Source organism: Cibotium barometz, chromosome 57 (assembly GCF_041138505.1).
Source record: "Cibotium barometz isolate CiBa-2024 chromosome 57, ASM4113850v1, whole genome shotgun sequence".
Classification (NCBI taxonomy): domain Eukaryota; kingdom Viridiplantae; phylum Streptophyta; class Polypodiopsida; order Cyatheales; family Cibotiaceae; genus Cibotium; species Cibotium barometz.
In genome coordinates this window covers 5,148,820-5,167,157 of record NC_141102.1, presented here as the reverse complement: position 1 = coordinate 5,167,157, position 18,338 = coordinate 5,148,820, and the positions used below count along the sequence as shown (strand labels likewise).

General features: G+C 42.1%; 1 protein-coding gene across 3 annotated transcripts in view; it reads left to right on the top strand.

The window, feature by feature from the left end:
* The window catches only part of LOC147606343 (trafficking protein particle complex subunit-like protein), a 64,695-nt gene extending 53,762 nt beyond the window's left edge, over window positions 1-10,933 (top strand). The window contains exons 5-9 of one of the 3 annotated variants that reach the window (XM_086792189.1): window positions 5,491-5,571; window positions 7,437-7,778; window positions 7,887-8,071; window positions 8,207-9,063; window positions 9,176-10,933. In XM_086792189.1, coding sequence (XP_086648315.1) covers window positions 5,491-5,571; window positions 7,437-7,778; window positions 7,887-8,071; window positions 8,207-9,063; window positions 9,176-10,725 — 3,015 coding nt within the window. In that variant the 3' untranslated portion in view covers window positions 10,726-10,933. Of the gene's footprint in view, window positions 1-5,490; window positions 5,572-7,430; window positions 7,779-7,886; window positions 8,072-8,206; window positions 9,064-9,175 lie in introns of all 3 variants that reach the window. The other 2 variants (XM_086792188.1, XM_086792191.1) reach the window with 2 other exon arrangements.
* Window positions 10,934-18,338: the final 7,405 nt, after the last annotated feature.

The following is an 18,338-nucleotide window of genomic DNA, read 5'->3' as shown; positions in this document are numbered from 1 at the left end:
CTTGTGGAATTGCCTAAAGGCAAGCATGTAATTGGAACAAAGTGGGTGTACAAAGTCAAAAGAAAGTCTGATGGTACTATTGACAGGTACAAAGCAAGACTTGTGGCTAAAGGCTACTCCCAGAAAAAGGGAATAGATTATGAAGAGACTTTTGCTCCTACTTCGAGAATGACCACAATAAGATCAGTGATTGCATTGGCTGCCCATAAAGGATGGAAAGTGCATCAATTGGATATCAAAACTGCATTCTTAAATGGGGATTTACAGGAGGAAGTATATGTAAATCAGCCCATTGGTTTTGTAGTTCCTGGTGAGGAACATAAAAAAGTATGCAGGTTGCACAAAGCATTGTATGGGTTAAAGCAAGCTCCAAGAGCTTGGTATGATAAGATACATGCTCATCTAACCAGCCAAGGTTATGAGAATAGTCCAGCTGAAAGCACATTGTATGTGAAGAAAACCAATGCCGATATTCTCATAGTCATCTTGTATGTAGATGACATGCTCATTACAGGTACAAGCAAAGCAGCAGCAACAACTAGTATGGGCTAGGTTGGAATCTGATTATGCTATCACTCAATGTTTAATGAAACTAGACATTATCCTACCCATAAGCTCAAGTAAGCCTTTTGTAGCCTTGATATGTATGCTTTTGTTGTTGCAACTCACTTATGAGATGACCACGATCATATCCCAAGCGAGTAGCATAAGCAATAGCATGTTGATCACTCAAAATCCTTCTTTTGTAACACACTTTTAACAAGCTTAGCTGGTCTTTGGATAGTAATGGTACTCCAGGTTTGGATGCCAACATTGCTAGATCCTTGCTTATGGATTCTAGTTCTCTTTTTTTCCCTCTTGATTGGACATACTTTAGCTTATCACACGCAGAAGATGAGTTTTCCACTTCATCTGAATATTCGTTGAGCTCTTCTCGCAAAAATAGGGAGGTGAATTGGAGTCATTCTTCCAGTACATCTTGAAAATCGATAAATAAATTATGACCATGTGTGATAGGAGATTGACCTAGCCGATTAAGCAAAATAATAGACCTAATGTCATTTGTATTATTTAGATTTAAAAGGTAGGGTAGAAGGTCATTGCAAAGTAGGTAGTCGTGCCCTCCTTGAAAACTTTCAGGGAAGAGACAGTTGTCTTTTGGATTAACACATCCCTTGAAAGGGCTATCATCATAAGCAGTGTATTCTTCTTATTGCAAATATCTTGGCACTGATTCCACCCTGGATCTTGGTTTGTTCTATCCTAGGTGGGGCAGTTTGCAGCTTTATGCATACAGTGATTCAGATTGGGCTGGTGATTATAATACCAGGCAATCCACCAGTGGGAATTGTTTTTTTCTTGGCAGCTCATGCATATCTTGGTTGAGTAAAAAGCAACCCACTGTTGCTACATCTACTTGTGAGGCTGAGTACAGGGCAGTCTTTACAGCTACAGTAGATTGTGTATGGTTGAGGAGACTATTGGTTGATCTTCGTGAGTGTCAGCAGACACCCACCACCATTCTCACGGATAGCCAGAGTGCTATGGCCGTGGTACGAAATCCAGTATTTCATGCACGTACCAAGCACATAGAGATTCATTATCACTATGTCAGAGAGAGGCTACATGCAGGGGAGATCAGTTTATCTTATTGCCCTACACAGGATAATGTTGCAGATCTATTCACAAAGGCTTTACCTCGAGAAAAGTTTGAAGCTTTCCGCAAAGCTTTGATCTTACTGTCATACAGAGAGTGATCTGCTTCCTTGTACAGGTTCACACTTCCACTACAGGGGGGATTTGTAGGCATATGCTCACTTATGGTAGTGCTATGTGTGAACAGGGCTTAACCAAGGGCACTTTTTCCCATGTGGTTTTTCCCCTCGGACATCAAGTGTGAAAGGACACATAATATAATTTGTAGTTCTATATTATATGGATGTGGCACACATGCAAGGGTTGACTTGCATTTTGTGGATACCTCACTTTTGGCTCTCTCTCTCTCTCTCTCTCTCTCTATCTCTCTCTCATTTCTGTGTGAGCTTCTCTACCCTGCACCTAACCCTAATTTGCAAGTTTGTGTGTGTGAGTGTGTGAGTCCAACACCCAACAGGTATGATCTGCACATGATACAGTGCGGCCATTTGAAGCATAAACCAAGTGCTGAAATACATCTTTGCATGAAGTGATGTGGCTCGAAGCACCACTATCAAAATACCATGATGCATTCTGTCTGTCAGATGCAATGCAAGACATATCAGTGTCTGAAGCACTTGGTGTGTCACTAGTGCATGTGACCAAAAAAGTGTACTCTTCCTGGATTACATTAGCTGATTGTTGTGCTTTGTCATCAGAAGAGTCTGCTACTGCATTGCCTGCTTCTTTCCTTTTCTCTTTTGCAATCCGCTTCCTACATTCACTGATGTAGTGTCCAGGCTTATGGCAGTAGTGACATTTGCCCTTCTTTTTGGGCTTGTTTGCATCCCCTTTGTCAGACTTTTCACCACTAGAAGAGGGCTGTCCATGACCAGCCTTGCTAGACTGTTGTCCCCCATGCGTAAAGCTCTTTGCTTTACCCTTATCCTTGGCTGTAAATGCCTTTTCTCCACCACGGTTGCTCGATAAGTTTGCTCTTGTTTGCTCTTCTTGCAAGAGTAAACCCACGAGCTCTTCAAAAGTGACGGGATCACCACCTCCTCTCATTGAGAGGTTGAGAGAGGTGTGAAAGCCTAAGTAGGAAGGCGGTAAAGAATGAAGAGTGTTGGTGACCATCTGTCTGTCTGGGATAACCTCATCAATGTTGAGCAATTGTTCCTGCAAATCTTTCACTTTGGTGAGATGATCTGCCATGGAGTCACCCTCATCCATAGAAAGAAGATCCAATTGCCTCTTCAAGTAGGCAACTCTTGCCTCGTTGCGTACCTGATACATTGCTTCCAATGTGTCCCATGCAAGCTTCGATGTCTTGCACGAACGAATGTGCGGAATAATAGTCCTTTTCACTGAAAGGGCTATCAATGACATGGCCTGTGCATCTCTAGAGTCCCATCTCTTCTTCTACATCAGGAGCTCTTTGAGCACCTCCCTTTTGAGGCGTGGCTGGCTTTATGGTAAGTGGGCGTATGTCATCACCACACACGATGCCACAAAGCCCTTTGGCTACCAGCAAATTACGGATCATGAAACTCCAGAGGGAGTAGTTAGATCCATCCAGCTTGTCCTCCTGGGTGAGCACACCAAATACATCTGTAGCATTCTGTGCCATGTCAACAAAATATATCTGCAAGCAAACCAAGCACCAATGTGCACTGCCAGGCAACCAAATGTCCTGTGCAAATGTATGCCTGCAAATCAAAGCAAGTGTAAATCTGCACCAAATTGTCCAATTACACACAATGTGTATACATCCGCGACAAATCGCTGTTGTAATGCCCAATTACATGCTCCAATCTGAAAATCCCCAATTTTTATGCACTCCAATCGCTTCAATGTGCATCTAATTGGCCAATTTTCACAAAAGCCCCAAATTTCTACAAGTGAAAGAGGTTCAATTTGCCAATTTTGACCTCAATTTTGAAAACCCCCAAACTGTAGGCAAAGCAAAATGCCCAATTTTTTAAATTTGTCCTGAAATTGAGAAATCCCCGAATTTGCCTGAATCCACCACCTGCAAGCTTTCAAATCTTCCTTTGTTTTCTTTGTTTATTTTTTTCTCTGTTTGTTGAAACAAAGGTACCTTATGAAGTACGGAAGCACAGTCGGGAAGTACAGAAGCACAGTAGGTGGAGACGTTGCAGGTGGAGCCTCAACGAACTGCAGGCGGGTGATACCAAACGGGGTAGCAAGATGCGTGCAGAGTGTAGAGGAGCCGCAGGTAATGGGCGCTCAAGTCGGAAGCATCACGGCGCTCAAGGTGTCGGGCCCAGCCTGCAGGTGTCGGGCGAGCAGCAGGCGGAAGCAGCACGGCGCTGGAGCCGGCTTGTCGAGCAGGCGTGAGCCGGTAACGGAAGGCGTTGGACCCGCTGGCGGCGGACGAAGGCGACGGAATTCCACAGTCAGCAGTAGTTTTTTATGGGGCAGAAATCCACAGGCAGCTCCCTGCTCTGATACCAAATGTTGGGTGTTGGACTCACACACTCACACACACAAATCTGCACATTAGGGTTAGGTGGAGGGTAGAGAAGCTCACACACAGAAATGAGAGAGAGAGAGAGAGAGAGAGAGAGAGAGAGAGAGAGAGAGAGAGAGAGAGAGAGAGCCAAAAGTGTGGTATCCACAAAATGCAAGTCAACTCTTGCATGTGTGCCACATCCATATAATATAGAAGTACAAAATATTATAGTGTCCTTTCACACTTGATGTCCAAGGGGAAAAACCACATGGGAAAAAGTGCCCTTGGTTAAGCCCTGTTCACACATAGCACTACCATAAGTGAGCATATGCCTACACCTTAGAGATGAGTTATCCACATCAACTACAAAAGTAGATCCATACAAATAACATCTTCACTTTTTCCATGCATGAATTACCATAAAACCCCTTCTCATGCTTAGGTCATTTAAACTGTGGGTCACTTAGCTTTTTAGTCTCAAAAGCCACTGGTCTACCGTCGTGGAATAAAGCTGCTCCAATCGCAATCACTAGCATTTGTTTCGACCACAAATGGCCTATTTGGGTCCACGATTTGAAGCTGTAGTAACCTTGTGTTTTAATTCCTTATGTCAGTTGTCTCTTTACCCTTCTCCAAAAAAAGGAACAACAATAATTAAATGAATAACAAAAAAAACCTCTACACGTCTCATCCAAAATGGCCCGCCCAGGGGGTGGGGGGGCACGGAAAAGAATGGTTTGTGGTGGAACGGAAAAAAGGGAGGAAGAGACCTTCAAGCATTTGAACATGGTCCTCCCCTCTTTGTTTCAACAATGATCTCTTATGTATTGCCTATCTTATGTTCATGTTTTTGTTGCCCCTACTTCTTAAAAGGTTGTAAAACGGTTGCAAACTGGATTGGTAACTAATCTAGAAAATGTCCTATTTGCACTCCCCCTGTAATTTAACGACTAACCGAAGATCAAAGCTTACCTTGTAATTTACAACACACAAAACAAGGGGTATTTTAGATTCAAAAGCAAGGGGCTTGATGAGCCCATGGGTATGGGACTTGTCAATTGCTTTGAGCTAGTTTGTGGAATACTTTGTGCTTCTACTCCTCAGGCAATAAATTGGGAGAAAAAGGTTCGGCATCAGTTTCCCCAAAAAAAACCATTGCATTTAGCATCTATCTGGGTGAAAATGTGTGTGGATGCCTTGAAGAAGCAAAAAATCCAATAATGCATCTTTCGTTTTCAGTGGGTAGGGTCAAGGGTCAAAATGCGTTATGTGATAACTGTAAACCAGGGGCTTGCTTGTGTTCCCCAGATCTGACAGTTGGGCACTTTGTGTTGTGCAGTTTTTGAATTTGTCTTCTAAAAGCAGGCAATTGTTTTCAGGTTGCAGTTTATGCAGAATTTAGGAGAGATTGGGTGGAAGCCCTAAAGTTCTATGAAGCTGCTTACACTCTTTTGCAAGAGGTGCCTCCTTTAACCTTTCAATAGAAAATATTATGTTCATCTTTTGTACCCACTGTTAATGTGAAGATTTATTAACTTGATTGCCTTTCCCAATTGCATCACTTTTCAACTTGTCGTGCTTCTAGGCAAACCTGCAAGGGTCTAAATGAACTTTTGATGGTAGGTCATTTATTCTCTTGGTTTCTTTTGCCTCAAGAATCTCACATTGCATGCTCGTATAGGCAAATGAGAATCTTCAAAGTGGGTCTTCAATATCAGAGCTAGATTCTAGCCTACCACCTGGACCTTCTCGCCTGAGAGACCATCAACAGCAGCTGTCAGTCCCCATGGATCATATTTCCGCTATCGTCTGCAGCTGCCGACATGTCAAAAAGCAACCTGGCACCAGTCAGTCCTTTTGCTGCCCCCGCCTCCTTCCAACTCGCTGCCGGTAGCAGCATCACCGTCTCCTTCAAACAGCCAGCTCCATCTGTGGGACTGCTGTGAGTTGCGCGGACTGTAGCTGCCTGGCGCCATCTGTGGGACTGCTGCGAGTTGTGCGGACTGACACCTGAGCTGCCGCCCTCGACTGCATCAGGTTGCGGCTGCCTTCAACTGATGCGAGTGCTGCTGCTCATCGCCTCAAATGGTAACAGCTGGTGACCTGCAGCCCTTGTTGCCACTCTGATACCATTTGTTACTTTAGGGTTATTAGCCAGGAGCACCTAAGGTGGTTGATGCTTGAGAACCATGTTGTGCATTATGGTGATAAAGAGAGAGACAATACTTGAGAGATGTGTTGCACAACTGAATGATGATTGAAGCTTACACCAAATACTTGCTTCTATAGGCTTAAAAAAGCCTTATCTTTGGCACATCGCATTTATTGGGGAAATGACACATGGCTAGGCCTATGGCATCACTGCTTATCAAATTCACACATAAAACGGCTATAAGAGGTTTTCCACACACACACACACACACTCTCACTCACTCACATAAGTGAGTGTTCACACACACACACACAAGCGGGTACACACACGTGAAGACTCCAAAACCCAACAAATATTGTGCTACTAGCTGTGTGTCAAAGCAAAGGCAATAATGTTTGAGCACATTAATGTATCCATGTCCATGTTTCCTGGACTAATGCTGTGTGTCTAAGAAAATTCAATGATGCTTGAGCACATTAATGTATCCATGCTCCTGGGAGAGCTTATTGTATCTGTGCCGCGCGGGCCTGCTTTTTTCATATTGTCCATCCACCAATTGAGGGTAAGACTTACGGGTGGTTGCAAAGTCCCTGGTTGTGTACAGTGTCTTTAGGACATGTGCTTAAAGCCCTGAGTTATAATACGGTCTTTTAGCTTTGATTGCTGATATGATGTTGCATAGGGTAACGGTAATATGAGGTTTGATCAAATCTGGGTACCATATCCAAAATTCCTGGTGGCCTAACCTCCACATCTAAAGGAGATATAATTAACCACTGCAATTAATCAAGTTTTCAATTTAATGCAAGACTATAGTTTGCTCCTTTTTTTCTGACTTCTGCTGCCATTGCTTCCCCAACATATATTGGCAGAGCTGCTGAGCCCAAACAGTATGGCTGCTTGCTCAGCTTGTGTGACACCAAGGTGCCCCAAGTAGGTGAAGAAAACTTGAAAGATTTGACCTTCAACCTTGAGAGGAAAAATCAGGCCATTATCAGCCTAGAGATAAATCTGTATTTGTATGCAGTCATCTTTGAGTCAAAGTGACCAACTTAAAGTAGGAAAATAGTAGCCATTGCTGGAAGCTGAAACTGAGTTGTGGTAGTAAATCACCTGCTATGTCTGATTGAGTGCCTACTATTTAGCTCACTTTTTTGTACTTTTAAGGCACAGGTGGTGACAACTCCAATAGATCTGCAACCAATACAGCGGCTTGTTGAATTGAAGACTGTTGCAGAGCAGCTGCATTTCAAAGTTTCAACATTGCTGCTACATGGTGGGAAAGAAGCAGAGGCAGTGAAATGGTTTAGACAGCACATAAGCTTTTACAAACCGCTTGCCGGGCCTTCAGAAGGATTTTTTATACATTGGTCATGGGTTAGCAAACAGTTCCTTGTGTTCGGTGTTCTTCTACAGAACAGTCTGATGTCTGAGACCCAAACAAAATCTGGCTCACCTGCCCTTCCTGAGCCACCAGTCACAGAGCGTGAGCTTCAACCTGGATATTATTACCAGGTGTCCCTTTTCGTTCTGTTACTAGATTAGGGCTGTTTTTATGTGTATCCTTTTGGAGATTTTCCATGCTGGCTGCAAGCCTGAATATGGTACTTGTGAAGGTCACAGGTGGCAGCCCACTATGTGATTGAGAGGCGTTGCAGTTTCCAGTCAAGCTCCAGTATTTTTGATGCACATGCTGGGGAACCAATGGTAGATGTACTTGAAGGTCCTCCTGAGGAAGTTGGCCCACCTCTCTATGTCGGGCAATCAGCTCGGCTTCTTGCACGTGGCACTACAATTGATGCTCAGTGGTAACTATTTTCTATCCTAACTTTTTTTTCTCTCCATAAAGAAGCTACTTGACATCATTATATGGAGCATTTAAGGAAGTCTTTAATGTATTATATTTGGAGTCAAGGCATGCTCATAATATTGTTTCTTTGTAGTCCTACAGATCAGGAGTACATGTATCATGTTGTCATGCAAGAAAGAATGTTCCCTCACTCTGCAACAACCATCAACCTGTTGAAAAGAGCATATGAGCAGTATAAGCTTATACAAGCAGGTCGAATGGGCTATTATGTGGCTTGTGAGATGGGGCATGAGTACTTTAATGCAAGAGAGTATGCGAATGCAAAGCAGTTATTCGACACTGTTGCCGGGATGTATCGTCAAGAAGCTTGGGTGGCGCTACTTTGGGCTACTTTAGGTTTTCTAAGGGAATGTGCAAGGCAACTGGGGCTCCTACAAGAATACATCGAGTACTCTCTAGAGATGGCTTCTTTACCAACTTCACCTGACCCAGATGGAAGTGAGCAGGGACAGGAAGGTGGTTTCAACAACCGAGAGGTCGGTCCTGCAGGTCCCCTCTCTCATAGTCAAAGAAAGCAAGTTTTTGTTGAGGTCTTCAAGCTGTTGCATGGAAAACAGTCTGTTCTACCATCTAGGGAGGGAGAGACTGGTCTGGCAGTGATAGACTCTGATCCAGTGGTTTTGAACATTGATGTGGCAAGCCCTCTGAGGGCAGTGCTTGCAGTGTGTGTGGCTTTCCATGACCTGGCAGTTAAACCAGGGACGGTAGCCTTGTTGACATTGTCGTTGCTAACACATTTGCCACAAGCATTGGATATAGAGGAACTGGAGGTCCATTTCAACCAATCATCATGCAACTTGGTTCTGGCGAGAACCAAGGAGGTAGAAGATCTGGACAGTGTGGCACGTGAAGGGTTAGATGTAAAAGAAGGTTTTGATCTGCATCTAGAACCGAACAAATGGAAGCGGTTTTCAATTGATATAATCCCAGGTATTTTCTTAACGAACTCCACTTGTGCATAGTTACATATGCCAAAGCTCTGATACTACTTTTTTTTTCCAAGTTGCTGTCAACATCATAACCCTCCTGTTTGTGTGTGCAGGCCAAAGTGGCAAGCTGGAGTGCTTGACTGTGACTGCCCGTCTAGGAATGTCCGCCAGCATTTTGTGTCAAGTAGAAAGTCCAGCATCCAGGGATGATGTTTTGTTCTGGAAATTCGAGTCTCAGCTTGAGATATTGCCCATGAAGGACAGCTCACTCTCATATTTCGGGCAGAAAGCAATCCAGGTAGAGGAGCCGGATCCTTTGGTTGAGTTGGTGCTGGAAGATGTTGGTGGCCCGGCCCTCTTAGGTGAGTTGTTTCCAATTGGTATCATGGTGAGGTCAAAAGGGGATTCAGTACATGCGGGTGAAATGAAGTTCAGTGTTGTAGAGTCTTCACCACTGTCAGTTATCAGCTCGCCGCGAACCCCTTCAAGTCCAGTAGATACCTCTTTGGTTGAGCTTTTCACCCTCGGTTTGACATCTCAAAATGGGGAAGAACCCAAACTGGAAACGTTCTCAGGTGTCTTAGTGATACCAGCCATTGCAACGGAGAGCTGCTTTTCAACACAGATATACATGAAATGGAAAGAGGCCAAGCCTATCAGCCTGTTTGCATCGTTTAGTTATCAGTCTGAAATGGTGGCAGCTGCCAGTGCAACACACCCCCTTCGGTTCTTTGTGTATAGTAGTTTGCAGTTGCAGTGTGAGGAGCCATTTACACTCACACATCGGTACATGGCTCCTTTTCGAAGGGATGCTTTGTTGTTGGGAGGTTTGGAAAAGTCCACCAGCAGAGGAGCACAGAAAGCTTGTATTCCTGCAAATGAGACTAGTACTCTCATGCTGACACTAAAGAACTGTAGCTCAGTTAAGCTGGAATTGATAGCCATTACAGTGGATGAGGCCAACGGTAGCCTTTGTTCAGTTAGAGCGACGAGCTCTTTACATGGAAAAAGTGATCTCTCCTTTGCAAGGCCACTTGCAAGACAGCACACAGATATCTCAGTCAGTACAGATAAACCAGGCCAGAGTGTTGCCACTATCATGCCTGGAGAGTCTTTTGCAAACTTGTTCTATGTACAGCCGGTGGAAGCAAGCCCAGCTTTGGCCATAGGGACTGTCTACATCAAGTGGCAAAGGTTCGTTGAGAGTGGTACGGCAGCATCTGATACCCAGGCACTGCACCCATCAAGTGTAGTGCCAACAAGTGTGTGCAAGAGCATATCACTACCTGCTGTGCAGGTGGAGAAGCCTCTACTGCTAGCCACCTTCCATTGCCCTCCGCATGCCATCTTAGGTGTACCCTTTGATATCTCTCTAGGTCTGGAAAATCTCACGGCACTCATCCAGGAAGTCAATTTCTCTGTCGTTGATTCACCAGGTTTCATACTATCTGGAGCTCATAGTGACAGTGTACATATTCTTCCATACTCCAAGGATGTGATCTCCTGCAAGCTGGTTCCTATAACTTCAGGATTGCAGCAACTCCCCCAATTCAACCTTACTGCCACACGCTATAATGCGGGCTTTCAACACTCTCTTGCAAGCATCCAAATCTTCGTATTCCCATCTACAAGGTCAAAACCCCAAATATTTCATGCACCTTGAATGTAAGCATAGGTGGTGTACACAGTCCTTCTGGGGTCTTGAGGAAGTCGTTCTATTGTGCAAAGAGTTTCACAATTTTTATTGAATTTTGGTGAGCATTTTATTTTTCGCCGAAGTCCTCTTTGCATGATAAAAAGTCAATTGAACTTTTGTGTTACAGTTTCTAGCTGCTGCCAAGTTCCTATTTTACAGTCTTGATTACTTTAAAGCAAGAGTCTTTTCTTCTGTGTTGTATGTTTCTTGCAAGCACCATAGGCATTGAGGTTGAGCTCTTCCATAGCTCCTCACCCATTTGGCTAGGCACCATTGGTGTGACAAGAGGTATTTTCTCTTCTTCCCAACTTGTAAAAGGCACTAGGTTGCTCCAATTTTGGTGAACATCTTTGGTGCCGTTGCTAGGGAGGTGCCCTAGTTTAGGATTCCCAAATAATTTAAGGAAGTTACTCGGATTGAGTGCAAATCCGCTAGTTTTGCGAGTTAATTTTGGTTGATTTTGGACCACGGGAGCAATGGAGTAACGGATAACATCAAATGGATTAAGTAGTTTCAATTTAAGTGCATTAGGAAGTGTTAACCTACATTTAAGTGCTTAATATTTGTAGTTTTTTTGTTAAATGAAGGCATAGTAGGCTTAGCATTTTAATTCACCCTTAATCCATTAAAAAACATATCAAAACTCTTAATAAGCACTAGTTTCTCCTAATCTATTGGCTATGGTTATTAGCGTAAGTAGAAAAGAAAAAAAAAACGTTTAAAATGATGAATGTGAGTCTTGGGTAGTGATTGATGCAACACACTCCATAATCCAATTTCATAATTATAATAACTAATTAAGCTTATATGCAATTGTGCATTAATCAAGCCTCTTATGTGCTTCATTTAATCCTCTTTCACATGGAAAATTAAAGGTGAAAATTAGAGCGAATAATTGAGATTAATCACTTGAGGGGTCATCAATTTAATTGCTAAGGCACTCGTTAAATCTCCCAAGCCAAAGACCTAATCGCATTAGGGAGAAATAGAGGCCGAAAATTGGTGATTGGATAGGTTAATTAGTAAAAAGATTAGTGCTACTTAATTTCTTGCCTAGGTTTAGTGAAATCCTTGAGTTGATGGGAGACCACTAAATTATGCGGGGAGCCCATGATTAAGGGACTATCCCCGCCCCCAAAAATGGCTAGAGAATATCTGATTGGCTCCTTGTATGGAAATTTGCAAGGGGGGAGTTACAAGGTGGTATTGGGTTGTCATAGGAGTTAAGGGGTACAAGAGGTTGACCTTTCAAGTGTGAAGGTAACCAACTTGGCAATTTTAAATTAAAAAATACACCCATTTGCTCTCTATTGTTCCACCAACACATGGCAGCAACAATCTGCAAGAGAGCACGTAGGACACTGGTAATGGCTCAGTATGGATCCCCATCCCCCAAAATCTCACACTTTCCTACCACCCAAAAGAGCCATCCATTGCTTTGCTATAGACACATGGGTACTATGAAATAAATGCTTAGCTACAGCTCCCCAAAGCAGCAACCCAATTTTCCATCAACCAATAGTAGAAGGCAATCTCGATCCAAACCCCCATTGTCCAAGCCCAAACCTCTTTTGCACTGCTCACTACCAAAAAGTAAGAGACATTATCATAGTGGCAATGGAAACAAAAATCCCCCAAGGAAGTGCAGGTCTCAGCCAAAGGCAAGGAGAAGGTGACTTATGTCCATGGATAGGAATGCCCGCTTAGTAATTGTATCCCCTCCACATCTACCTCACAAGTGGGTGCACACAATAAGTTACCCAAACCCATTGAAAACAATGAAGAGCACCCCTTGGAGTGCATTATCATAGGTAACGCCACACGGTCATCACCCTCACCCTAATCCACATCACTAACCCAAGGCTCATGATTTACCTCACCCATACTTGCTGAACCTTACAAGGCTCTCAATTCTAGCTTTATGGGGCAAGTCCAAGCACACCATGTGTCCACACACCTTGGGCAGACCATTCAGGAAGCTGGGGGTAGAGGCTTGAATGGTTGATGGGGTGCATGAGGTGGATGGGAGGTTGAGGCCATTGAGAACTTCTCTGAGGGTTGTGGGCATTGGTGGCAAGGGTGTGTGATGGTGGTGAGGAAGCCATGGACGGAGTAGATGGTTGAGACAGCTTTTTGAACTTCCTACAACTGCCCAATACTCAAGGTCACTGTACCACTTTTTTTGGCCACTTCTCTAGCTACTAAACTTTACTTCCTACTGTACCTCACAACATGAATCAGGGAGGGGGATGTGTTAACCAAACTAGTTAGCATGCGCAATTGTCCACTTTTGTAACCATTGTTTATAACTCTACTTATAAGATTATGGGATCTAGTGGAGCCTACCACATGTATGTTGCCGGCTAAGATGGGTATTTTACATAGAGCTGAGGATCAACTCACTAGCTTTTTGAGCCCCTTGGACATATGGGCATACCATGGATGGCCAGACATTATAAATATGAGGCATGTATATAAGACATTTTAGTAATGAGAAAATATTAATCACAATTGAACTTGATTCTTGTGGCTTGAGCTCTTGTGTTTGATAGCTTACATGTATGCTTGCTTCCTTGTTACATGCTTGTGGATTCTTGGGTGTTTGCTTGTGTATACCCTCATCCTCTATTTCCCTCTATCATTTAGTGAGATTCTCCTTCTTCGCGCAAACACCATAGGCATTATGGAGGTTGAGGTTGAGCAGCTTGTTCCCTCTTTTCTCCTCACCAATTTGGCAAGGGCCCATTGGAGTGACACCCTTGGTGTGCAAGGTTGAAGTACTAGCTTCCCCATGACAGGGGGTTATCATCATCTGCCAGCTAGAGGTAAGCTCTGACATTGACCCTTGCATTTTCTTTCTTCCCCTTGGGCACCCTTGGGCAAGGCACTAGGTTATTCACATGTTATAAACAATGGAGGACATACTTAACACAACTAGCTTTGGCTGACATTGATCCAATCCCCTAAAGCATCACAATTTCTTACATTCGGAATGACCAAAGAAGCTAAAATCAACAAATGACATGTTGAAGAAAGGTATTTTTTGCTACACAAGCACCCTAATATTAGGGACTTTTATTTCTAGAAAGTGGGGTTTACAGAAAGAGTTCTCAAACTAATCCCTTTAGTGGCCACCTACACTAGTCCAACCATACTTCTTAGGCAGTGGCCACCTTCCACCTCCTTTAACACTTACCATGTATGATGCATGCATTTAGTCAAACTGAACTTCTTGAATCAAAGGATCCCAACATCTACCATGTGTGTATGCTCGCTATAGTGGATGAAAGGACACAAATACCAAAGTCAAGTCATATTACCTCTGAAGCTAATTTTACCTTTTTCCATGAGTCCTTGAGTCTCTCATATCCTCTTCAAATGCTTCAAGTCAAGCTAGTCTTGTTCCTCGCCTCTCTTGGCACACCAACAAAGGGTAATACTCTCGAGTGTGCTAAAAAGGCATAAAATTTGGTTAGTAAACATCTTGTAATCCTAGATATTATCACTGGTAGCTCTTTTCTTTGATGGAGTCAAAATACATTTCTATGAATACGTGGACAAAAAGAATATTTATATTAGGTGATCTTTAGTAAAAACCTTTAGGCCAATTCAACTCTCTAGATGTGTGCCATCATGTCATGCATATCTTTAGCTTACACTAGAATCTTACAAGATGGTGAAGTACCAACCGTTAAAGATGGTTAAGCCACCACCTGCAATGCTAAGTATATGCCACTTTCAATGATAGCAAGTTTAAGAAGATATCTTACAATTGGAGCATGTCGAGACTATTGATTAAGTTGCATGTGCCTTTACAAATCCACTTGCATACTAACTTAACATTCGAAATGGGTAATTAGCAAAACATGAAATTTTTTTGGGGGGGGGGGGGGGGGGGGGGGGGAAGGTGGGATAAAAAAAAAATTCTTTAACTTAGGTGCAATATGTAACAATTTAATCAACATAATATGCAAGCAACTAGTTCATGTTCTTGATCTAGTCTTTCTTTTCCATGTTCTTTGATTTATTGTCTTTCAAACCTTGGTGGTGTTTTAGTTACATTATCATCCACATCCTTTAGTCTTACCTTTCTTCTTCTAGAATATGATAACTTCACCCATGTACAAAGTAGGTCACTAATCATTATCTTACCTTCCATCTTCTAGAAGAGGACAACTCAACTTTTCACCCGTGCACAAAGTAGGTTACTAATCAGTCAAAAGTATAAAGTGGGTTACTAATCATTGTTAAAATTGTAAAGGAATGTTATTATTGTAAGATTGCCTTATTTTTCCTTGTTTGTTTTGTGGTATAATGTTTACTTTCACAAAATCACACAAAATTGTTAATGTTTAAGAGATCTTTCAAAAATGACAAGCCTATAACTATTTATGTTTTGCTAGCTCTTTGCTTTTGTATGCAAATGAAAAAATCAATGTCATATACACAACTCAATTATTTCCATGCAAACCAATTTAGGTGAAAAGGTATCCCAAATGAAGGTTTTATCCTTGTAACCTAAATTCTTTCCATGTCTTTAATTTTAAGAATAATTTTGTGTTCTAGTTTATTTTTATTTGTGAAATAGAATATTACCAATGTGTAAACAAACCGTATTGATGTGAGTAACTTACACTTGAAGGGAGACCATGACGTACCACTCATCTCCACAATACCATAATACATACATATAAAAGGTATGCTCTTTGATTAAGAATTTATAGGTGAACATGAACTTTAAAAATCTTTTCTATTCTTTCTTATAATCACATATGAATGATAATATGTGTTTCATTTGGAATAGAAATACAAAGACATCCCTAGAGATTATGGGGGCATAAGTCCCTTCATGTCGCTTTCCTACCCCATCCCCCTTTCCTTGGCTTCCTTGGCTTCCTCGTACTTTGGCAAGTATGTGTTTCATTTGGAATAGAAATACAAAGACATCCCTAGAGACTATGGGGGCACAAGTCCCTTCATGTCGCTTTCCTACCCCATCCCCCTTTCCTTGGCTTCCTCGTACTTTGGCAATGAAAACCATTGATAACATATTGCTTATCATATATGAACTAGTTTCAAAAAATCCTTGTAGTGTATTTGTGGCCGTTGAAATAAATATCACATTTCACAATTTATGAATTTAAAAGGGCTAATTAACTTTTTTAAATCCATTTTCCTTAAAGAAGTATGAATCACCTCAAACCGTACAAATGGAACATTTTCTATTGCTAGATCTAGTTTTTTTAAAAATGTGTGTTTGAGTAGATTCTTCTAAAAAAAATAGCAAGAAAATTGAAGTACTTTAGATAACCTATAAAAATATTAACACTTGTACTTGTAAAACAATTTATTTTGTGTAATAGGACGTTTTGATCATTCATTGGCTACATTTTGTTCTTCCTTTGGTATCCTATACTCTTTTAGTATCACATTAGCATCTCTTTTATCCATTCAAGTCTCCACTTACATCTGTGTTCAATGAATTGGGAACACTTGAGCCTTGCACAATAGAGAGAAGAAGATGAAGAATGAAAGAGTCTTATCGGTTTGCACCTCTAGCCACTCTTAGTAAAGCAAGCCTCTCTTATGGAGAGCTAGGGTCCTCAACCTTGCCTTCGCTTTTGTCACTATCAAGAAGCCTTGAAAATGGGTGGGACCAAAGAGGGAGAGTGCTATGAAAAGCTCAACCTCTACCTCAATGCCTTGGTGAGTGAGCACATGGGAGAGAAGGGAAGACATGGAGGAGGGAGAAGAGAACTAGCATCATCACACTACCACTTACCCACACAATCCTCAAGTAAGCATGCAAAAAAGAGAAGAGAGCTCACAAGGAAGCATCAACCACAAGAGCAAGAGAGACTCAAAATCAATTGTGAGAACGGATGATGTGTTTTCTCATTAGTCAAAATTTCTCATATACAAGACTCATATTTACAATGCTTGAGCGCCCAAGTAATGTGCTAGTCTAGGCTAATTTTCTAGTCTAAGTTTATAATACTACTGACATTATAGCTTGATTTGACTATCTTCCAATATTACACGTCATAAGGTAGGAGATTTCCCATAATCATTACATGAAGAACTTTGTGGAGTACAAAAAGTATGGCTCAAAAATGTTGTCGTACCTTTGCAGTATGTTAGCCAATATGGTTAACATAACTCCTCATTAACCATGGTTTTGTCCTCAAAATTGAAAATAAGCTCAATGGTGGGAGGAGTCGACTGTAGAAGATGCTGAAGTTTTAATAGAAGTTGAAGTTGAACTTTTGATACTAGATGGTCGTTTTGTGTTGGAAATAGGGTTGCAAGAATGTGGCGCTGCACACACACACACACGTGGTGGAGATCCTCAAGGGAGCTCTCAATGAGATGATAGATAAATAATGAATGTGTGTTATACAAAGATGATAAGTATACCCCAAGAGGGGTGTATACTAGCACGAGGGAAAAAACCTCCTAAAGAGGGAAAAAGTTCCCCGGATGGTCCATGTTCACACACCACTACCAAATATGGCTACAAATCCCCCCTGGGGGAGGAGTGATGATGTGAACAAGGGGTGAGCTGGCACTAAAAGTACAAAGATGTGCGAGGCTCTTTGGATTGTGAGAGGGAGCCCAAACTAATCCCCAAAGGGAAGTAAGTTTAAAGCTTTGTAAAAAGCTTCAAACTTTTCTCATGAGAGAGACTGTGAATAAATATGCCATGTTGTCATGTGTTGGCACATAAGCCAAGCGGATTTCCCCTATAGAGAATCTCTCCCTGATGTAATGATACTGCACCTCAATGTGCTTTGTGCGAGGCATCTGAGCCAACACACTCAATTGTAGCTGTAAATGCTACCCTATACTTAGCTTCATATAGCTAGAAATGGCCATAGTGAGTTTCTTCTTGCTGAGCTATGATATACATGAATCATCGAGGTGAAAGAAAAATCACTCATGGACACGTGTGTTGTAACATCCATCCCAGTCTGAGTTTGTGAATGCATGTAGCTATGATTTACCCCCCTTGGGATAAACTATTTTAGCTTCACGTTGAAGGAAGAGGGTATTGCCCTTCATATTCTTGTGTGGCGGGACCCTGGATGATTAGGAATTACCCCCTCTCTCTCTTTAGATGGACCCCTCTTCTCTCACCAATGGCCCTAAACCTACAAGGAGCCTAGTTTGGGTAGAGTTGCCTAACATAATCGAGGTGCAAGAGGTAAGATTTTTGTGTCCCTACCATTCCATTTAGTAAAGGAAAGCATGGAATCTTACCAAGCCAAAGTCCTCTTTGGCCTATGTCATAGTCCTAAACCTCCAGCTCTGCTGATGTCCTCCGTGGATGGATTAAGAATAATTTGCTCTCAAGGGGGGTGGTCATTGATCAAATCCAATATAATGTAATATATCTATGCACTACCTGTGTTGATATTCAGTACGCGACGTTAGAGTTAAGCAGATTTATGCATTGGTGTGGCATTCACCAATGGCAAGTAGTGAAATGTCTTTTGCTACCTTCAAGGCACTCAAGACTTTGCATTGTTTTATAGCAATGAGTCCTCTTTATGATTGACCGCCTACACTGATAGTGACTA